At 43.8% G+C, this 23,880-nt stretch overlaps 1 protein-coding gene across 1 annotated transcript in view; it reads left to right on the top strand.

Annotated features, from left to right (window-relative positions):
• The window catches only part of LOC141100709 (uncharacterized), a 424,196-nt gene that overhangs the window by 12,642 nt on the left and 387,674 nt on the right, over nucleotides 1-23,880 (top strand). The window contains exons 2-7 of the mRNA XM_073589356.1: nucleotides 91-5,634; nucleotides 9,460-9,588; nucleotides 10,024-10,143; nucleotides 10,551-10,661; nucleotides 12,918-13,031; nucleotides 14,419-14,529. Of these exons, the coding sequence (XP_073445457.1) occupies nucleotides 91-5,634; nucleotides 9,460-9,588; nucleotides 10,024-10,143; nucleotides 10,551-10,661; nucleotides 12,918-13,031; nucleotides 14,419-14,529 (6,129 nt within the window). The remainder of the gene's footprint in view (nucleotides 1-90; nucleotides 5,635-9,459; nucleotides 9,589-10,023; nucleotides 10,144-10,550; nucleotides 10,662-12,917; nucleotides 13,032-14,418; nucleotides 14,530-23,880) is intronic.

Here is a 23,880-nt window from a genome sequence, read left to right as displayed (position 1 = left end):
GTATATAATTAGAATACAAATTGTGCAGATGGAAACATGATTTTAAGAATAACTTTTTGTAACATTTTCATTTGTTTTATTTTCCAACAGGTGTTAATACCACAGATACTACTGTTAGTCTGACAGAAGTATCAACAGATGAAAGTATATCAGCAACTGATATCATTAGCACTGCTTCTCCAGAAGTAAATGCAGAGGAAAGTCTATCAACAGCTGCTCCAGAAGTGACTTCAGAAGAAAGTCTATCAACAGCGGCTCCTAAAGAGACTATAGAAGAAAGTCTATCAACAGCTGCTCCAGAAGTGACTACAGTAGAAAGTCTATCAACAGCTGCTCCGGAAGTGACTACAGATGTAAGTCTATCAACAGCTGCTCCAAAAGTGACTACAGAAGAAAGTCTATCAACAGCTGCTCCGGAAGTGACTACAGAAGAAAGTCTATCAACAGCTGCTCCAGATGTGACTACAGAAGAAAGTCTATCAACAGCTGCTCCAGAAGTGACTACAGTAGAAAGTCTATCAACAGCTGCTCCGGAAGTGACTACAGAAGAAAGTCTATCAACAGCTGTTCCGGAAGTGACTACAGAAGAAAGTCTATCAACAGCTGCTCCGGAAGTGACTACAGAAGAAAGTCTATCAACAGCTGCTCCAGAAGTGACTACAAAAGAAAGTCTATCAACACCTGCTACAGAAGTGACTACAGAAGAAAGTCTATCAACAGCTGCTCCAGAAGTGACTACAGAAGAAAGTCTATCAACAGCTGCTCCAGAAGTGACTACAGAAGAAAGTCTATCAACAGCTGCTTCAGAAGTCACTACAGAAGAAAGTCTATCAACAGCTGCTCCAGAATTGACTACAGAAGAAAGTCTATCAACAGCTGCTCCAGATGTGACTACAGAAGAAAGTCTATCAACAGCTGCTCCAGAAGTGGCTACAGAAGAAAGTCTATCAACAGCTGCTCCAGAAGTGACTACAGAAGAAAGTCTATCAACAGCTGCTCCAGAAGTGACTACAGTAGAAAATCTATCAACAGCTGCTCCAGAAGTGACTACAGAAGAAAGTCAATCAACAGCTGCTCCAGATGTGAATACAGAAGAAAGTCTATCAACAGCTGCTCCAGATGTGAATACAGAAGAAAGTCTATCAACAGCTGCTCCAGAAGTGACTACAGAAGAAAGTCTATCAACAGCTGCTCCAGAAGTGACTACAGTAGAAAATCTATCAACAGCTGCTCCAGAAGTGACTACAGAAGAAAGTCAATCAACAGCTGCTCCAGATGTGAATACAGAAGAAAGTCTATCAACAGCTGCTCCAGAAGTGACTACAGAAAAAAGTCTATCAACAGCAGCTCCAGAAGTGACTACAAAAGAAAGTCTATCAACAGCTGCTCCAGAAGTGACTACAAAAGAAAGTCTATCAACAGCTGCTCCAGATGTGACTACAGAAGAAAGTCTATCAACAGCTGCTCCAGATGAGACTACTGAAGAAAGTCTATCAACAGCTGCTCCAGAATTGACTACAGAAGAAAGTCTATCAACAGCTGCTCCAGATGTGACTACAGAAGAAAGTCTATCAACAGCTGCTCCAGAAGTGGCTACAGAAGAAAGTCTATCAACAGCTGCTCCAGAAGTGACTACAGAAGAAAGTCTATCAACAGCTGCTCCAGAAGTGACTACAGTAGAAAGTCTATCAACAGCTGCTCCAGAAGTGACTACTGAAGAAAGTCAATCAACAGCTGCTCCAGATGTGAATACAGAAGAAAGTCTATCAACAGCTGCTCCTGAAGTGACTACAGAAGAAAGTCTATCAACAGCAGCTCCAGAAGTGACTACAAAAGAAAGTCTATCAACAGCTGCTCCAGATGTGACTACAGAAGAAAGTCTATCAACAGCTGCTCCAGATGAGACTACAGAAGAAAGTCTATCAACAGCTGCTCCGGGAGTGAGTACAGAACAAAGTCCATCAACAGCTGCTCCAGAAGTGACTACAGAAGAAAGTCTATCAACAGCTGCTCCAGAAGTGACTACAGAGGAAAGTCTATCAACAGCTGCTCCAGAAGTGACTACAGAAGAAAATCTATCAACAGCTGCTCCAGAAGTGACTACAGAAGAAAGTCTATCAACAGCTGCTCCAGAAGTGACTACAGAAGAAAGTCTATCAACAGCTGCTTCAGAAGTCACTACGGAAGAAAGCCTATCAACAGCTGCTCCAGAATTGACTACAGAAGAAAGTCTATCAACAGCTGCTCCAGAAGTGACTACAGAAGAAAGTCTATCAACAGCTGCTCCAGAAGTGACTACAGTAGAAAGTCTATCAACAGCTGCTCCAGAAGTGACTACAGAAGAAAGTCTATCAACAGCTGCTCCAGAAGTGACTACAGAAGAAAGTCTATCAACGGTTGCTTCGGAAGTGACTACAGAAGAAAGTCTATCAACAGCTGCTCCCGAAGTGACTACAGAAGAAATTCAATCAACAGCTGCTCCAGAAGTGACTACAGAAGAAAGTCTATCAACAGCTGCTCCAGAAGTGACTACAGAAGAAAGTCTATCAACAGCAGCTCCAGAAGTGACTACAAAAGAAAGTCTATCAACAGCTGCTCCAGATGTGACTACAGAAGAAAGTCTATCAACAGCTGCTCCAGATGAGACTACAGAAGAAAGTCTATCAACAGCTGCTCCGGAAGTGAGTACAGAACAAAGTCTATCAACAGCTGCTCCAGAAGTGACTACAGAAGAAAGTCTATCAACAGCTGCTCCAGAAGTGACTACAGAGGAAAGTCTATCAACAGCTGCTCCAGAAGTGACTACAGAAGAAAATCTATCAACGGCTGCTCCAGAAGTGACTACAGAACAAAGTCTATCAACAGCTGCTCCAGAAGTGACTACAGAAGAAAGTCTATCAACAGCTGCTTCAGAAGTCACTACGGAAGAAAGCCTATCAACAGCTGCTCCAGAATTGACTACAGAAGAAAGTCTATCAACAGCTGCTCCAGATGTGACTACAGAAGAAAGTCTATCAACAGCTGCTCCAGAAGTGACTACAGAAGAAAGTCTATCAACAGCTGCTCCAGAAGTGACTACAGAAGAAAGTCTATCAACGGTTGCTTCGGAAGTGACTACAGAAGAAAGTCTATCAACAGCTGCTCCCGAAGTGACTACAGAAGAAATTCAATCAACAGCTGCTCCAGAAGTGACTACAGAAGAAAGTCTATCAACAGCTGCTCCAGAAGTGACTACAGAAGAAAGTCTATCAACAGCTGCTCCAGATGTGAATACAGAAGAAAGTCTATCAACAGCTGCTCCAGAAGTGACTACAGAAGAAAGTCTATCAACAGCAGCTCCAGAAGTGACTACAAAAGAAAGTCTATCAACAGCTGCTCCAGATGTGAATACAGAAGAAAATCTATCAACAGCTGCTCCAGAAGTGACTACAGAAGAAAGTCTATCAACAGCTGCTCCAGAAGTGACTACAGAAGAAATTCAATCAACAGCTGCTCCAGAAGTGACTACAGAAGAAAGTCTATCAACAGCTGCTCCAGATGTGACTACAGAAGAAAGTCTATCAACAGCTGTTCCAGAAGTGACTACAGAAGAAAGTCTATCAACAGCTGCTTCGGAAGTGACTACAGAAGAAAGTCTATCAACAGCTGCTCCAGATGTGAATACAGAAGAAAGTCTATCAACAGTTGCTCCAGAAGTGACAACAGAAGAAATTCAATCAACAGCTGCTCCAGATGTGACTACAGAAGAAAGTCTATCAACAGCTGCTCCAGAAGTGACTACAGAAGAAATTCAATCAACAGCTGCTCCAGATGTGACTACAGAAGAAAGTTTATCAACAGCTACTCCAAAAGTGACTACAGAAGAAAGTCTATCAACAGCTGCTCCAGATGTGACAGCAGAAGAAAGTCTATCAACGGCTGCTCCGGAAGTGACTACAGAAGAAAGTCTATCAACAGCTGCTCCAGAAGTGACTACAGAAGAAAGTCTATCAACAGCTGCTCCGGAAGTGACTACAGAAGTAAGTCTATCAACAGCTGCTCCAAAAGTGACTACAGAAGAAAGTCTATCAACAGCTGCTCCAGAAGTGACTACAGAAGAAATTCAATCAACAGCTGCTCCAGAAGTGACTACAGAAGAAAGTCTATCAACAGCTGCTCCAGATGTGACTACAGAAGAAAGTCTATCAACAGCTGTTCCAGAAGTGACTACAGAAGAAAGTCTATCAACAGCTGCTTCGGAAGTGACTATAGAAGAAAGTCTATCAACAGCTGCTCCAGAAGTGACTACAGAAGAAATTCAGTCAACAGCTGCTCCAGATGTGACCTCAGAAGAAAATCTATCAACAGCTACTCCAAAAGTGACTACAGAAGAAAGTCTATCAACAGCTGCTCCAGAAGTGACTACAGAAGAAAGGCTATCAACAGCTGTTCCAGACGTGACTACAGAAGAAAGTCTGTCAACAGCTGCTCCGGAAGTGACTACAGATGTAAGTCTATCAACAGCTGCTCCAAAAGTGACTACAGAAGAAAGTCTACCAACAGCTGCTCCAGATGTGACTACAGAAGAAAGTCTACCAACAGCTGCTCCAGATGTGACTACAGAAGAAAGTCTATCAACAGCTGCTCGAGAAGTGACTACAGAAGAAAGTCTATCAACAGCTGTTCCAGATGTGATTACAGAAGAAAGTCTATCAACAGCTCCTCCAGAAGTGAATACAGAAGAAAGTCTATCAACAGCTGCTCCAGAAATGACTACAGAAGAAAGTCTATCCACGGCTGCTCCAGAAGTGACTACAGAAGAAAGTCTATCAACAGCTGCTCCGGAAGTGACTACAGAAGAAAGTCTATCAACAGCTGCTCCAGAAGTGACTACAGAAGAAAGTCTATCAACAGCTGCTCCGGAAGTGACTACAAAAGAAAGTCTATCAACAGCTGCTCCAGAAGTGACTACAGAAGAAAGTCTATCAACAGCTGCTCCTGAAGTGACTACAGAAGAACGTCTATCAACAGCTGCTCCAGATGTGACTACAGAAGAAAGTCTATCAACAGCTGCTCCTGAAGTGAGTACAGAAGAAAGTCTATCAACAGCTGCTCCAGAAGTGAGTACAGAAGAAGGTCTATCAACAGCTGCTCCAGAAGTGACTACAGAAGAAAGTTTATCAACAGCTGCTCCAGAAGTGAATTCAGCGGTGTCTAGCACTTCAACAGAAATTACCATAACTCTGAAAGAAACTACTGTAGAAATCTTCAACACCAGTACTGTCCCATCATCAACCACAATAGAAAACCCAGCTGGAAGTCCAACTTCTGGAATACCTATAATCACCTCACATATTACCAGTACAGCCAAACTAAGCACCATAGAACCTACAACTACACAAATTACCAGTACAGTCAAGCCAGAAACATCTGTATCATCATCACCGTCCACCTTGCCTGGCGTAAGCACAGGATACCCGACACTATTAACATCTGTGAACACACTGAATACCACTGTAATATCCTATACACCAGTGACATCATGGACCATGATGTCCACAAGCACACAATATACAAGCATTTCAACTCCTTTTGAATCCCTATCATCTACATTTCCATTGGCTGATTCTACAACCACAATGATAACTACAGCTCGTAAGTATTATATTTACCTGAGAGCCCAGTGCAAAGTAAATATATGACTAGCTTACAAGTGTTACCTGGAAAATAAAGTGCATTTTACATTTTAGCATTTATTTCAAATTTACCTTATAGCAAAATAATTACAATGATGTAGTCACATAGTCCAGCATCGCAATGCTAAAAAGAAAAGATGCTGAATGTAATGTACTGCTGCATTCACAAGTACAGGAAGTAAGAGGCAGAAGGATCACTAGGGTATATGGGTCAGCTGCTCTAGCCTGGAAGCTTGGACTATAGCTGACACTGGACTGCAGGCTGCAGAGGACTGAAATAGCCAGCCAGCTCCAATATCTACTCCAAAGACTGATTAGTCCTTTCAGTCTGACCGTTGGTCTCGGGATGGTAGGCCGATGAAAAGGTCAGACTGGCACCCAACCTTTTACAAAGGGCCCTTCAGAATTTTGCCACAAATTGCACCCCTCTATCAGACACCACACTGACAGGCACACCATGCAATCGGACCACATGTTCAATGAATAGTTTTGATAGAGTCTCTGCATTAGGGAGGCCCGCCAAAGGTACAAAATGCGCTTGATTACTGAACCTATCAACAATTACCCAGATCACGGTTTTGCCATTAGAGGGGGGAAGATCGGTGATAAAATCCATGGACAGGTGAGTCTACGGTCTATCAGGAATTGACAGTGGCACCAATTCCCCGGCCGACCGGTTACGGGAGGTTTTAGCACGAGCACAGGTTTCACAGGAATACACAAACCCAGTGATGTCAGAAACCAGCGAGGGCTACCAAAACAGCCTAGTGGTGGCTTTATGCATGACCGAGATTCCAGGATGCCCACTCAGAGCCGAGTAATGGAACTCCCTCAACCAATACTGAATAGGCACAAAGAGCTTATTATCAGGTACGGACAAAAGAGCAAGAGATTGGGCCTCATGAATCTCTCATTCCAATGCCGAGAACACTGCAGCCACCACCATTTCACGCGAAGAATGGAGGAAGGAGTTTCAGAAGGTGAAACTGGATCCAGACTACAAGATAAAGCATCAGCCTTCACATTTTTGGACCCCGGTCTGAAAGTAATAGAAAACTGAAATCGGGAAAAAAAAGTGACCACCTTGCCTGTCTTGGAGTCAAACATTTGGCGGACTCGATGCAAGACAGGTTCTTGTGATCCGTAATGACAGTGATACGATGGACAGCCCCCTCCAAAAAATGCCTCTATTCTTCAAACGCCAATTTAAGGGCCAATAGCTCCCAGTTACCAACATCATAATTCCTCTCAGCGGAGGAAAATTTTCTCAAAAAGAAGGCACAGGATCTTAAATTAGTCAACGTGGTGGGCCCCTGGAATAACACAGCCCCCAAGCCCCCACACAAACCTCCGAGGCATCTACCTCTATGATAAATGGTTTAGACAAATTAGGTTGAACCAGTACAGGAGAAGTCATGGAACGGTTCTTCAAAGATGAAAACACCGCAAGAGCTGGAGCTGACCAGTTTTTGTGATCAGCCCCCTTTCAAGTTAAATCCGTGAGGGGTTTGACCACCTGAGAAAACCCCTTAATGAATTTTCTATAATAATTGGCAAAACCCAGAAAACACTGAAGACCCTTGAGATTTCTGGGTTGCACCAAACAACAATAGCCTGAATCTTCCTAAGGTCCATATGAAACCCCTCAGCAGACAAAGTGATCCCTAGAAAGGACAGTTCCTGACCAAAAAATGAACACTTCTCTAGTTTAGCAAATAGTGAGTTCTCCCTAAGCCTCAGAAAAACTGCAAGGAGGTGGCCCATGTGAATCTGTTTGTCAGAGGAATATATTAGAATGTCGTCCAAATAAATTACCATGAAACAGCCAATAAAATCTGAGAAAACATGATTCATGAAATTCTGAAAAACTGCTGGCACGTTAGTCAGGCCAAAGGGCATATCCAAATTCTCAAACAGACCATTAGAAGTGAGAAAAACAGTTTTCCACTCATCCCCCACCCACATACAGATGAGATTGTATGCCCCCTGAGGTCCAACTTAGAGAACCATCTGGCCCCCGACAATTGATTGTACAAATTGGGTGTAAGTGGGAGGGGATAAGTGTTTCTTATAGTGATTTTATTAATTTCTTGAAAATCGAGGCATGTGCGTAAACCACCATCTTTTTTCTTCACAAAAAAGAACACCGCCACCACGGGAGAGACAGATGGCTGAATGTGCCCTTTACAGATGCTATCAGAGATATACTCCTTCATAGCGGCCTGTTCAGGGGCAGAGAGATTGTACAGACGGGCTTTGGGCAATTTGGCACTGGGAACAAGATCAACAGCACAATTGAATGGGCAGTGTGGTGGTAGAACCTCAGCCACCTTTTTAAAGAACACATCGGAACTTCACGCTGTGCAACACCACTCTCCCGCAGCCTCCGATCCATACAGATAGCCTGAGTCATAGCTTCCTCCAGTGAGCTGGGAGGTGGGTGGAGAGCCAGAGCATCCTTCAGGTAATCCGCCAGCCCACACCTGAACCGACATGGGGCGTGGCTATGTAGCTGTGGAGTGAGGACGCATCCGAGGAGAGCTCCTGGAATCCGGCAATGATCCTGTTATATAGACCCCTTTTACCAAGGCATACTAACCGGCTTTGGGACCCCCTGGACTCTGGGACGTCTGTGCGCCCCTGCGGGAGGATGCTGAGAGGCTCTGGTGAACTGGCAGCTGAGGAGGCCTGGGCGGACGGCGGGGCCTGCATGAGGCGGCGGCCATCTTCTAAGGCATGCGCTCTGACAGTAAGAGACGCGGCACCAGCCCCCATCACTGCAGCGCTGCTTGGGAGCTGAGCGCATATCCTGAGGATCTGAGGGGGACACGCAGTGAGTGCTCTGGAAAATTGGGCCCACGCTCCCCAACTGACAAGACACTTAACCTGTCGGCGCCACTACTTTAGGGGCCCCTGGGCCCCCCCTGCTGCTGTCTCTGCGGGCGCTGTGGCTACATGAAGTCCTGGTAATGACTCTGTACCTGTTGTAATCTCTACACCTGAGCTGACATCTCAGCGCGGAGTCCTCCCAGGACACTTCAGTGGACCATCGACGGAACTCAGAGCTGTACCTTTCAGCTGAGTGCTTTCCCTGAACCATACCCATAATGGTGTCCTCTGCCACCCTGACACGGTCCAGTTCATTACAGATAAGTCCTAGGGCCTCAAAGAACCTATCTACTGACATCTGTTCAGGGGCAGTGAGAAAGCCCAAGATTGGGGACCCTCCCTTTGTAAGGAGATAACAATTCCAACCCGCTCAGTCTCCTCCCCAGACGATCGAGGTCTGAAAGAAAACAATAATTTACTTTGGACTTTAGCTGACACTGGCCTGCAGGCTGCAGAGGACTGAAATAGCCCAGACAACTCCAAAACGAGGCAGAGGGGATTAACCCACGCATGGCCAGTCGGAAAACAAACTCTGGACTGGATCATGACATTGCAACCTGCGACTCTCTGTTGTAGTTCCTGCATAGCTGTGGAACCACAGGTTGTAAACCATTGTTTCATAGTAAAATTTATTCTGGAGAAGATCTATAAAAAGTCTCATTCTATAGAATAGTCCTTTGCTTCAAAGCAATGCAATTTTACAATTATGTAAGCTCAGCCATCGACAAGAACTCTGCACAAAATATGTAATGTCTTATGGGCAGTTTGTATCAGTTATAGTTTGTTAGAAAGAAAATCACACATTTCTAATGTAATTGCAATTATATATATAAACTTAGCTTCGCATTATCAACTGGAATTATCCGCTTGTACAATTAATATTTTCTTCTGATAGCAATTGTCATCTGCGACCTGCCTTGTGAGAATGGTAAATGTTATTTCAAGCCTGGAACTATGACCCCTGCGTGTCTGTGCAACAATGGCTATATTCCTGACCCTGATCAGTCAGAGAGAATGTGTTTAGGTGAGTTTAGGAATTTAGATTTTCACTTTGCTAGAAACAAGTAACCATTGAATAAAATCTATCAATCTGTATATCTAAGAAAAATAGAAAACTGAAGCAACGCATGTTTGATAAATATACATTCATACCAACCCACATATTGTAACTCAACAACCTGTAATACACTCAAAACATGTTCCATATTAAAAAAAATGTTTTATTGGTCCATGCAAACAAGTGGCAACTTTTTTGCTCAAATATAGATGAGATTTGACAAAAGTCCACATGTATTTGGGCCGAAACATTGCCACCTGTTCACATAAGGCAATAAAATACTACTTTTTTTTTTATATGGAACCCGTTTTGAGTGTTGCTCACTTTTTTGTATCTATCTATCATCTATCTAATGTTCACCATTTAGAGATTTTAGACCAGATCTACTTTTGTGACTTTCAGATATCGATGAATGTAGACAGAAACCCTGTGAACAGTTCTGTTCCAACACGATCGGTGGATATGAGTGCTCGTGTCAAGATGGTTATACTCCAAATCCAGTCAGCCCTACACAATGCATCCGTGAGGCTAAACTTTAACTCTAGTTTAATAAAGCTTTATAAAGAATGGCAGAGCTGTAATCAAAATGACATCAAATCCTGAAAATCTTCTATAAGATGTATTAGATATAAGGCTATTGCCTCACTAGCAACATAATAATGCAGATTATTAGTAGACTGCACCAGTATAGAATATATTTTACCTCCATGCACCCAGACCTCAGTCACAATCCTTGTATTTTGTAGAATTTACCACTATTAATTGTCTGTGACAGAAAAAGCTCCTGACAACAAGGTGTATTTTCCTGTAGTCCAAATTGAACTGTATACAAGTATCACGCTCTATGTAGTTTCTGATCCTGTTTCCGTAATCTGCTTCTCGTTCCTCTTATGTCATATGAAATAATCTGATTTATTATTGTCTATTAGGAAATGATTATTGCAAGAATTCCCCTTGCATTCATGGCCTGTGTCATAATGGACTACATGGATTTACCTGCTCCTGCTTCAGTGGATGGGAGGGACAAACTTGTAACACAGGTAAGAAAGTATTTCCAAATGAAATAAGACATTATGGTCATGATTAGTGATTTGTTGAAGTTACTTTTCTTTTTTTGGAATAGACAAATTACAGAGGCGTCTCTCACCAAGGGGGGATAAGACAGGAAACACTTAGAAGCAGCTAGTGACCTTAACAAGCTCTGTGTATGCCTGTTGATTGCGGACTGCCAATATATATATATATGTATATATATATATATATATATATATATATATATACTGTATATATACAGTGATCACCGTGCTAAACTGAGGTTTTTTACCTCCTAAAACCTCAGTTTAGCGGGGTGAACACTGTATATATACACTTTTCTTTTTTTGTCTTGTGGTATTTGCTGATGTGTTTATGCAAAAAAATCATCAAAACAGTGCACATGGTTTATGAATTCAGCACAAAATCAGAAATGCTATTTATTTTTGTCTTTAACTGTTTTTGCGACTTCTCAGCACCAAAAGTTGCAAAAATGTGCCAAACTGAAAACCACTTTAGAAACAGTAGTCTGGGGGAAGGGAATGGAGTAAGATGCACCAATAAAAACATAATTTGGTAAGCGTTGCATTTTATGAATCTGTCTAAAGCATCTGGATAAGCAAAGTTGTTGAGGAAAAATAAAAGATACTTCAAAATGAAAGATAACTTAAAAAGTAGCACAAAAAGTAAAGAGAATAAGACACAAATATTAAAACTACTAAAAGGGAGCAAATTACTAAGCAAAGTGGAGAAAAGCAGTGATGATTCGGAGCTTATGAGAGATGGGCGAGCCCAACAATGTTCAGATTCGGCGGGTTTTGCCAAACATTTAAAAAAAAGTTCAGTTTGGGTACCAGATTGGTACCTGAACTCGAACCCGAACCTAGATCACATTCAAATGAATGGAGAGCCCGAACATCTGGTGTTTCCCACTCTACCATCTGTGTGACAGTGCGAAAAACACAGTCTTTGATCGGCGGTAACCTTTCAAGTTATCGCTGGTCACAGCACTACAGTTCCCATGCTGTCATACAGATGACAGCATGTGAGCCAGCAGCTGTGACCGGTGGTAAAAAGGTTGTCGCTGGTCACAGGTGTTGACCGATGAGAGTTCTCGTACACCTAGTCTTGCTGATAGGGAGATGATGAGAGTATTCATCAACCAAAACACGTGCAATAAATAAAAAAATTGCATGGGGTCTATTTTTGATAAACAGTGCAGTCAAAACGTACAGCTGCGGGCTGCAGCCCTCAGGTGTCAGCATTATCTTGGCTGGTTATCAAAAATTGATGGTTTCCTCATGCCAGTTGTTTAATAATTGAAATAAATAATAAAAAAGAAACATTTTTTTACAACCAGCCAAGCTAAAGCAGACAGCTGGGGCTGGTATTCTCAGACTGGTAAGGGGCCTTGGAAATTGTCCCTCCCCAGCCTAAAAATTGCCAATGGCCCCTTCCCAGTCTGATAATTCCAGTCCCCATCTGTCTGCTTTAGCTTTACTGGCTGTCATAAATGGGTGGTTCCCACACTGTTATTTTAATTATTTATGTAAATAATTTTAAAAAATGGCATGGATATGCAGCTGTCGGTTTTGCCTGCGCTGTTTATCAAAAATAGAGGGGACACCATGCTATTTTTTCTATATTTAATTATATATTGTACAGGTGCCGGCTGATGAATAATCTTATCATTGTACACTGATTATCAAAAATACAGGGGACCCCATGCTATTTTTAAATTTATTTATTTATATGTTGTACAGGTGCCAGCTAATGAATACTATCACTATCGTGCTCCTGCTCTCGCTATCAACTATCAGCAAGACTGGGCATACAATGATAAGAGTAGTATTTTCATCAGCTGCTGCTTGTGACCAATGGTAACCTTTTACTGCCAGTAACAGCTGCTGGCTCACACGCTATCATCTGTATGACAGAGTGGGAACTGCAGCGTTCTGACCGGCGGTGACGAATTTACTGCCAATCAGAGCCGGTATTTCTCACACTGTCACACAGATGACAGCGTGGGAAATACCAGATGTTTGGGCTGCCTAACCCTAACAGTAACATAGACTTCATTGAGGCACGGACACTAGGTGTTCAGTACAGATGCAGAACTTTATCGTTTGAGTTTGCCCATCCCTGCTTATGGATTGTAGATAAATTTTATGTAGCTGGGCTGTTGGTCACTGGATTGGATTAATACATTATGTGGGATTTTATTATCATGGTTTTTCAGTCTTTATTTCTATTTTCTTCAATAGATATTAATGAATGTACTAGAAACAACCCCTGTGCTAGAGGCACTTGTTTTAATACCCTTGGCTCTTACACGTGTGTGTGTATACCCGGATGGACAGGACCGCAGTGTACTATAGGTAAGACGTGATGATGGTTTTCTTTTTCATGCATATACATGTATGTATCACCAACTCCTTATGGGTATGTGCATACGTTAAGTATTTGGTGCTGTAATTTCTGCCCCATTTCCGCATCTCTTGGCAGGACATAGTGGTGTTTTTGCTACTTTTTTAACTTGAGTTCTTGGTGCAGATTTTTCCCCACTCATTAGTATGGGTAAAATCTGCAGCAAAAACACTGAAAGAATTGACATGGTGCGGATTTAGATCTGCACCCAATCTGAAAGTCACAAATAAGCAACGTGTGCATGAGACTTCAGGATTCTCATTCACTTTGCTGGCATAAGGGAACCCTTCAGGTTTTGTAACACATCTGCACTAAAAAATTCAGCAAAAACACAATATGTGCACACAGCCTAATATTATGACCTTTCATAACCAGTGAACCCCACAGATTATTAATATTTCTGAGCAGATTATATCCCTTGACTAGTAATATTATGGCTAATAGAATTCTAAAAGCACCTGGAATAAAGAAACCTGTATATTTTTTTATAGTAAATCTGTTTTTTAATAGGAGTAGGAAAAATCTTTTCATAAATTCTGATGTCCTTATGAGCTGCAGTTGTAAACGAGCATGGTTATTGTTAGAGATTAGCTGATCAATGCTCTTTGGCAAGAACAGGAGCTGTATGAATTTCCTCAAATTCTGGGATTCCAGGCTTGGCTTCTAATCAGCCGGGATGGTGACATGTCACCTGTGTGCCACACGCCACATTGATGGTGTCACACAAGGCAGCCAATCAAATGCCATGCTAAGGAGTCTGGAAGCTCAGGAAATGTGCTCAGCTTCTTTTTTGGACACCGAACACTGATCTGGACCGTGGGTCGGGGTTGTATGAAGCAATCCGCTTATCTCTAGTCATTGTCATTACTAAGAATAATGTAAAACTAATTGATTTCCCCACTGTCCACCTAAACGCAAAATGCACTATCAAAATAGCTTTAGAATTTCTTATTTCCTAACTATTGTGATATCAGCTGCTTATTGTGAATAAAAAGGAAGATAAAAATATAAGCTTACAATTTTTTACCATCTTTATCAACCGCGCTAATATGACAATAGTCATCTTCAGCATGATCAGTAAATGTGTGAAATAGACAGGAGCCTTCAGCAGGTAGCAGTGACACCCCTCATCTCACCTGCAGCCAGGATAGTCCTCATAGAAATGTCAAATCCCTGGGAATGACACAACTTGTATAATGACCTTATTTTGTAATCACAGTGCAGAAATTGGCTGGTTTATTTAATAAAATGTTGTTGTACAGTGTTCTTTGCCTTGATTGTTCTATTATGATGAATGCATGACAATTATGAATAATTGTATTTATTTTCTTACCACAGATGTGAATGAGTGTTTGGCAAATCCATGTCCAAATGGTGTATGCACGAACACTTTGGGAAGTTATTTCTGTAATTGCTATCCTGGCTACACTGGCGTAAACTGTGCTGTAGGTAAGAAACAGTCTCCTATTAAACTTTTTTAACTATATATGTATAAAATTTGTTTTATGTTATTAGATAGGGGTGCTTTGAAAAATTTGACCTAAATCTACATCCAGCTTTCATACATTCCTAAAAGTAGAAAAACAGAACCAAATCAATCAGATGAGTCAAAAATATTAGACTTTGCCATTTTTTACATAAGGAAAATGGTCAATTATCAAAAGTCAAAAATATGTGAACCTTTAGGCAACATTCACATTTTGAGTTGTCAGTATTTTACATCAGTATCTGTAAGCCAAAAACAGGAGTGGGTGATGAATACAGAAGTGGTGACGTGTTTCTATTATACTTTTCCTCTGACTGTTCCACTCCTCATTTTGGCTTACAAATACTGAGGTAAAATACTGACCAAATACTGAATGTGTGAACGCGGCCTTAGGATTGAAAACAAACAATTTCGAGATTACATTAAAGGGAACCTGTCACCCCCACAGGCGTTTTTAAGTAAAAGAGCCACCTTGTGCAGCACTAATGCTGCATTCTGTCAAGGTGGCTCTTTTATTTAGCGTCCCTTCCACCGCCGAAATAATCGTTTTTAAAGTTGGTCAGACATACCTGAAGTTTGACCGGGGGGCACGTCTTCCCCCCCCCCCCGGACACAGACACCTCACATCTGTCAGTAACGTCCTGCTTTTGAATTTGACACCACCTCCTCAGTGTTCATTTCTTTTTCTCGCTCCTGCGCTGTAATATTCTTTCTTGGGCATGCACAGTTAGCGCTGCCCATCCTATGACATCACATGAAGTGACACCATGTGACCAGGAGGGGCGGAGCTCAGCAGAGCAGTGGTGCAGAAGAACCTGTGATGATGTCAGTGTCATGTGATCAGGAGGGGCGGTGCTAAGCAGAGGAGTGGTGCAGAAGGACCTGTGATGATGTCAGCACCATGTGACCAGTAGAGGCGGGGCTGAGCAGGGCAGCGGTGCAGTAGGACCTGTGATGACGTCAGCACCATGTGACCAGTAGGGGCGGAGCTGAGCAGGGCAGCAGTGCAGCTGAGGAGGCGGCGCCAAATTCAAAAGCAAGACATGACTGATGTATGTGAGGCGTCTGTGTTGGGGGGGGGAAGACCTCCCCCCCGTCAAACGTCAGGTATGTCTGACCAATTTTAAAAACGATTATTTCGACTGTGGAAGGGACGCTAAATAAAAGAGCCACCTTGACAGAATGCAGCAATAGTGCTGCACAAGGTGGCTGTTTGCACGTTCATGACCGGGCCAATTTTTTACTATTCTGAGTACTGTCCCTTTATGAGATAATAACTCTGAAACGCTTCCATGGATCCCACTGATTCTGATATTGTTTTCTCATGACATATTGTACTTCATGTTAGTGGTAAAATTTCATTCAAATAACTTGCGTTTATTTGTGAAAAAAAACGGAAATTTGGCGAAAATTTTTGAAAATTTCACAATTTTCCAACTTTGAATTTTTACGCCCTTAAATCACAGTTATATGGCACACAAAAAACTTAATAAGTGACATTTCCCTCATGTTTACTTTACATCAGCACAATTTTGGAACCAAAATTTTTTTTTTGTTAGGAAGTTTAAGGGTTAAAAGTTGACCAGCGATTTCTCATTTTTGCAACACCATTTTATTTTTACAGACCACATCACATTTGAAGTTATATTGAGGGGTCTATATGATGGAAAATACCCAAAAGTGGCACCATTCTAAAAACTGCACCCCTCAAGGTGCTCAAAACCATATTCAAGAAGTTTATTAACCCTTCAGGTGCTTCGCAGGAATTTTTTAATGTTTCACAAAAAAATTACTTCAGGTCCAATTTTTTTTTATTTTACCAAGGGTAACAGGAGAAATTGGACTGCAAAAGTTATTGTGCAATTTCTCCTTAGTACGCTGATACCTGATATGTGGGGGGGAACCACTGTTTCAGCGCATGGCAGAGCTCAGAAGGGAAGGAGTGCCGCTTGACTTTTTCAATACAAAATTGTCTGGAATTCAGATCGGACGCCATGTCACGTTTGGAGAGCCCCTGATGTACCTAAACAGTGGAAACCCCCCACAAGTGACACCATTTTGGAAATAGACCCCCCAAGGAACTTATCTAGATATGTGGTGAGAACTTTTAACCTCCCAGTGTTAGGGCTGGCGGAACGCACCAAATAATAAGGATGGTAATAAGGTGCATTCGCAGCCCAGGGTCCACCGTGAAGGGGTGGTAACCTGCTGCTCAGTAATGGCGGATGCTATATGGCGGTATACTATAAAAAAACGCGAGTTATCATCACCCGGTGTGTACGGGGGCGGACTCTGTTGCTTCACAGAGCCGCACTACCGCTGAACATAAACGCCGGAGCTTGTTTGTGCTCACAGAGCTCGGCTAAAAGAGTGCACAGTGTACGGCCACAGAACGCTACCGCTAGGACACGGGGTTAGAGTCCCTCTAGGCCCACTGAGCGCGCGGCGTCGCTGCCACGAGCGCCACTGAAGACGCTGGCAGTGGAGTGTGGAGCACGTGCACTGAGGCGTGCTGGATCACTGGTGAGGACCAATGTCTGACTCAAACCCTGACCTACCTACACCTAAGCCTGGGTGCTAGCAGGCTAGGCTGCACAACAAATGCGCACCAAGGGTAGGGGTTTCATAATGAGTCAGTCACCAGATACATTCATACATCTCTCACACCTTTTAGTCTGTAAATACAGTCTATCCTAGCGCATGGGCGAGCAGCCATGCGAACCTTTTATAGCCACGGGCTTCCGGGACCTTTCTGGCTTCTCGGATGGGCCAATCCGAACACGAGCAGGACCTGAGCACGTGACCCTCGATCTCCAATGGGAGATCACACCACGGGCATGCTCAGTGGCCCGACGTGAGGACTTAGTTCCTGGAGAATCTCGCTGCTGAGCAGCATGCATTGTCATAGCTGTGCCAGAGGTGGCAGCAGCAAGCAAACCCACGGAGATGGCCTGGACAGAGCGCCGGGACCGACGAATCTGCTGAGCAGGCTCCACTGCGGCTGAAGAAGAATGGGAGACCGCTAGGTGCAAGGCTCTGGATTCCTGCTGTGCAGTGGCAGGAACCCGACGCCTAACACCCAGGGCTTGACAGAAGTTTATAACGTACAGTCGTAAAAGTAAAAAAATCACATTTTTTCCACAAAAATGATCTTTTCACCCCCAATTTTTATTTTCCCAAGGGTAACAGGACCCTAAAAGTTATTGTGCAATTTGTCCTGACTACGCTGATACCCCACATGTGGGGGTAAACAACTATTTGGGTGCATAGCAGAGCTCGGAAGGGAAGCAGCGCCATTTGACTTTTTTGGCTGGAATAGGGATCGGACGCCATGCTGCGTTTGGAAAGCCCCTGATGTGCCTAAACAGTGGAAACCCCTCACAAATGACACCATTTTGGAAACTTGACCCCCCAAGGAACTTATCAAGATGTGTGGTGAGCACTTTGAACCCCAAAGGGCTTCACAGAAGTTTATAACGTACAGTCGTAAAATTAAAAAATCACATTTTTTCCACAAAAATGATCTGTTCACCCCCAATTTTTATTTTCCCAAAGGTAACAGGACCCAAAAAGTTATTGTGCAATTTGTCCTGAGTACGCTGATACCCCACATGTGGGGGTAAACCACTATTTGGGCACATGGCAGAGCTTGGAAGGGAAGCAGCGCCATTTGACTTTTTTGGCTGGAATTGGGATTGGATGCCTTGCCACGTTTGGAAAGCCCCTGATGTGCCTAAACAGTGGAACCCTCCACAAATGACACCATTTTGGAAACTAGACCCCCCCAAGGAACTTATCTAGATGTGTGGTGAGCACTTTGAACCCCCAATGGCTTCACAGAAGTTTATAACGCCCGGGCGTGAAAATTAAAAAAACATTTTTTCCACAAACATGATCAATTAGTCCCCAATTTTTTTTATTTTCCCAAGGGTAACAGGAGAAATCGGACCCCAAAAGTTGTTGTCCAATTTGTTCTGAGTAAGCTGATACCCCACAAGTGGGAGAAAACTACTGTATGGGCACACGTCTGGGCTCGGAAGGGAAGTAGTGATGTTTTGGAATGCAGACTTTGATGTAATGGTCAGCGGGTGTCATGTCGCGTTTGGAGAGCCTCTGATGTGCCTAAACTGTTGAAACTCCCCACAAGTGACCCCATTTTGGAAACTAGACCCCCCACGGAACTTATCTAGATGTGTGGTCGGCACTTTGAATACCCATGTGCTTAACAGAAGTTTATAACGCCCGGGCATGAAAATAAAAAAATCATATTTTTTTCCACAAAAATGATATTTTTGCCCCCAATTTTTTACTTTCCTAAGGGTAACAGGAGAAATTGGATCCCAAAAGTTGTTTTGGAATTTGTCCTGAGTACGCTGGCACCCCATATGTGGGAGAAAACTACTGTATGGACACACGTCAGGGCTCGGAAGGGAAGTAGTGACGTTTTGGAATGCAGACTTTGATGGAATGGTCTGCGGGTGTCATGTTGCCTTTGGAGAGCCCCTAATGTACCTAAACAGTGTAGACACCCACAAATGAACCCATTTTGGAAACGAGAACCCCTAAGGAACTTATCTAGATGTGTGGTGAGCACTTTGAACCCCCAAGGGCTTCACAGAAGTTTATAATGCCAGGGCATGAAAATAAAAAAATCATATTTTTTCCACAAACATGATCAATTAGTCCCCAATTTTTTCATTTTCCCAAGGGTAACAGGAGAAATTGGACCGCAAAAGTTGTGGTCCAATTTGTCCTGAGTACGCTGACACCCCATATGTGGGAGAAAACTACTGTATGGACACACGTCGGGGCTCGGAAGGGAAGCAGTGCCATTTTGGAATGCAGACTTTGATGGAATGGTCTGCGGGTGTCATGTGCGTTTGGAGAGCCCCTGATGTACCTAAACTATTGAAACTCCCAACAGGTGACCCCATTTTGGACACTAGACCCCCCCACGGAACTTATCTAGATGTGTGGTGAGCACTTTGAACCCCCAAGTGCTTCACAGAAGTTTATAACGCTCGGACGTGAAAATAAAAAAATCATTTTTTTCCACAAAAATGATATTTTTGCCCCCAATTTTTTATTTTCCTAAGGGTAACAGGAGAAATTGGACCCCCAAAATTGTTTTGCAATTTGTCCTGAGTAGGCTGATACCCAACATGTGGGGGTAAAACACTGTTTGGGCGCATGGCAGAGCTTGGAAGGGAAGGAGCACCATTTGACTTTTTCAACGCAGAATTGGCTGGAATTGAGATCAGACGCAATGTTGCGTTTGGAGAGCACCTGATGTGCCCAAACAGTGGAAACCCCCCAATTCTAACTCCAACCCTAACCCCAACACACCCCTAATCTCAGCCCTAACCCTAGCCCTAATGGGAAAATGGAAATAAATACATTTTTTTAATTTTATTATTTTTCCCTAACTAAGGGGGTGATAAAGGGGGGTTTGATTTACTATTTATGGTGGGTTTTTATGTTTAGCAGCTGTCACACGCTAAAAGACGCTTTTTATTGTAAAAATAGTTTTTGCATCACCACATTTTGAGAGCTATAATTTTTCCGTATTTTGACTCACCGAGTCATGTGAGGTCTTATTTTTTGCGGGACGAGTTGACATTTTTATTGGTACCATTTTCGGGCATGGGACTTTTTTGATCGCTTTTTATTCCGATTTTTGTGACGCAGAATGAACCAAAACCAGCATTTCAAGAATTTCTTTTGGGGGGGAGCATTTACACCGTTCTGCATGTGGTAAAATTGATAAGGCGGTTTTATTCTTCGGGTCAGTACGATTGCAGCGATACCTCATTTATGTCATTTTTTAATGTTTTGACGCTTTTATGCAATGAAAACAATTTTATATAAAAAATAATTATTTTTGCATCGCTTTATTCTGCGAGCTATAACTTTTATTTTTATTTTTTCGCTGATGACGCTGTGTGGCAGATCGTTTTTTGCGGGACAAGATGATGTTTTCAGCGGTACCATGGATATATATATCCGTCTTTTTGATCGCGCGATATTGCACTTTTTCTTCGGCGGTATGATAATAAAGCATTAATTTTTGTTTTGTTTTTTATTTCTATTTTTTAAGGGGTTCGCTAAAGGGGTTAACTAAGTTTTATAGGGCGGGTCGTTACGGATGTGGCGATACTAAATATGTGTACTTTTATTGATTTTTTTTATTTCCAAAAAATGAATTTATTAGGGAATATTTATTTTATTTTTTTTATTTATTTAGCGATTTTTTATAAATTATTTTTACACTTTTTTTTAACTTTATTATACTGTCCCAGGGGGAACATCACTGTAATGTGACAGATCGCTGATCTGTCACATTACAGATCGCTGTGACAGATCAGCGATCTGTCACAGGCGCTTCACAAGGCTTCCTCATGCCTGCGCTTTGCAGGCAGCGAGGAAGCCGGCTCTCTGCAGGCCCCCGAAGGTCCCCACCGCCATATTTGATCCAGGGACCTGCAGGGTAGGAGGCCCCGGCAGCAGCGCTGCGCATTGCGCTGCTGTGGGGGTTTCAGGGAAGCACGGAGGGAGCCCCCTCCCTTCCGATGCTTCCCTAAACCCCCGGTACACTGCAATCGTGTTTGATCGCAGTGTGCCAGGGGTTAATGTGCCGGGGGTGGTCCGTGACCGCCCCTGACAGATGCTGGGTGTCAGCTGTGATAATCAGCTGACAACCGGCCGCGATCAGCGGTGCTCCCCACGGGGGGCGCCTCTGATCGCTATGACATACTATCCCGTCCCCGGTCATAGGGGCCCGGGTACCGTGGATGGGATAGTATGTCAAATGTCGGGAAGGGGTTAAAGAAGATGGATTTATGAAATCTGATCTTTACAACACATGTTTGTGTAAGTCTTTAATGGCACAAGCAGAGGAAATTTCTGAGTACCTCAGAAAAAGAGTTGTCGGTCCTCATCAGACTGAGAAAGGTTACAAAACCATCTGTAAAGAGTTTAGACTTCATCAATCCACATTCAAACAGGTTATATACAAAAGAAGGAAATAGAAGAACATTATTACCCACAGAAGGAGTGGTCAACCAACAAGAGCAAGTCATATAAGGCCACTTGCACACATTGAGTATTTGATCAGTTTTTGACCTCAGCATTTGTAAGCCAAAACCAGAAGTGGGTAAAAAATACAGAAGTGGTGATGTGCTTTTATCATACCTTTCCTCTGATAGTTCCATGCCTGGTTTTGGCTTACAAATAGGCCTTTCTCACATTAGTTAATATTAATATCCTGAAGTCCATGATCAGGAGAACACTGAACAACAATGGTGTGCATGACAGGGTTCCAAGTAGATTGCATTAAGATGTTTGTTAACGTTTGGTGACAACCCGAATTTGAGCTGTAACAACAACCATAATGGTTTCAACCCAAGATCTCCAAGAATAAATATAAGCATATGTTCACATTGTGTTTTGGAATACATTCAGTGGCTCCATCAGGGCCTCTGTCTGAATCGTTGCAAAACGGGATATTGCCCTATGCGATTGTAGGAAACAGCAGGTTCACTGGATGCAGTGAGGAGACGCGAGACTGAGTTGTGTTTTGGAAAGTAACGTTTATAAACTGAAGCCGCTAGGGCTATACTGAGCAACCAAAAGGGGTAACACCAATTGTCCTCACAGGGACTCATCAACAATAAAACACTTTTCTTTAAAGAGAATGCGACTAACCCGGCAAGGCCGGTTACTATAGGGCCGCGATACGGCCAACTACTGGTCCTTATTTCCTAAAGTCACTTATCCGTCCTGACGTCCCTTGGCATCGCTGATGTGGCTGTTTTGGCGTTGCAGCCGCTGGGCCCAGCAGCTGATTATCTGTCGTTGTCTTCAGGCGTCTCAGCGCCCAGGAGGAGTTGGGGCACAACAGGCCCTAAGGAAGTCTTTCGTTGAGGTAACCCCCTGTAGCAACAGCGGGGTCCCATTCGTTAGCGAGTCAACGGGGACTCCAGTCGCCCCAAGCAGGGTAGTGATGTAGTCTTGAGGAGTGGCGGTTGGTAGGCCACGCGCACAGCCTGGGCCTGTGCAAAGGGTCTCTCTGTAGGCAAGGAGCAGGCCCCAACTGCAGTGAGGTAATGGCAGCTGTGGGCGGTGATGAACAGGCCGCAACCACGGACTGAGGTGGGGCGGCAGCGGGCAGGTCGCAACCGCTGGCTGGAGTGAAGCGTCAGTGGCCGCAGGAGGCAACGGGCAGGCCGCAACGGGCTGGAGTACAGCGGCAGCGGCTGAGGACGACCGTGGCCAGGTCGGAGCCCCGACTTGGAGAGGGGCAACAGTATCTTGTCGGTAAGCTCAGTACCTCCTCTCTGAAGGCCACCGTAAGTCTCCTTTCTGCTGCTGGTCTTTCCTCTGGTCACCGTTAGTCGCTCTGGCTCCCTCACACCCCCACAATCTCTTGCTCCGTGTCTGGCGTACTACCAACTTACTCCCCGGCACGCTCCCTGCCCCTTTTAAACTCGCCCCTTGCTGTCCTGTCACTCTCAGCAGTCCACTCTCCTCCTTTGTCCCCCGGGTACAGTTTCTTTAGGAACACAGATGGCGGTCCACTTGGTTCCGGCCCAGACACTCTGCGGGGGTCCTCCTCCCTACACTCTCCCATCCTGTAAGCTCGCCAGTCCTCGGGCGAGGGCCTCAGTATGCTGGGATTGGTCTGCGGGGTATCATTTTTTGTTGCCATATGAACTGATCTTTTTCGTATCGTTCGGGGGGTTTGCCGGCTTAGTTCGACTGGGGTGGAGTCTTCTGGGGAGGTGGACGGTGGTGGGTTAACTGGTCCGGGTGGGCTAATTGTGTCAGTTGGCTCATCATTGAGTGGAGGGCCTCTGGTTGTTGGAGGAAAGTCTTCTTCGTCGTCCGGGTCCCAAAACACGGGCAGCGGTTCAGAGGCCGGAGGGGCAGGTTAAGGTTGCTTCGGGTCAGTGGAAATTCACGGGTGTAACCTATTACGATGCACAATGCGGGAAGGCAGCGTTTCATCTTTCTCAGGTCGTATTTCTTACACAGGTCCTTCAGGATTGATACGGGACTCCGATAGGGACTCTCTTCCCAGCATGTCTCCAGTTTGTTCTGGGGGCGTTCATCTAGTACAAGTACACTGTCCCTGCTATGGAGGTTGGGAGGTGGAGTTGTATTCTTTCCTGGGTGTTCTAAGTCTTGGAGTTTGGTATGTACGATTCGATGAAAAGTTTGCAGCTGTGCCGATGACTTCGGACCCATGATGATACACCGGTCCAGGGCTGAGGCTCCTCGGGGTCCAACTCCACCTCAGTGATCCCTTTGCCATC

The sequence above is a fragment of the Dendrobates tinctorius genome, unplaced genomic scaffold, assembly GCF_039654945.1.
Source record: "Dendrobates tinctorius isolate UK_male_01 unplaced genomic scaffold, ASM3965494v1 ptg000107l, whole genome shotgun sequence".
NCBI lineage: Eukaryota > Metazoa > Chordata > Amphibia > Anura > Dendrobatidae > Dendrobates > Dendrobates tinctorius.
This window is presented reverse-complemented; position numbering and strand designations above follow the sequence as displayed.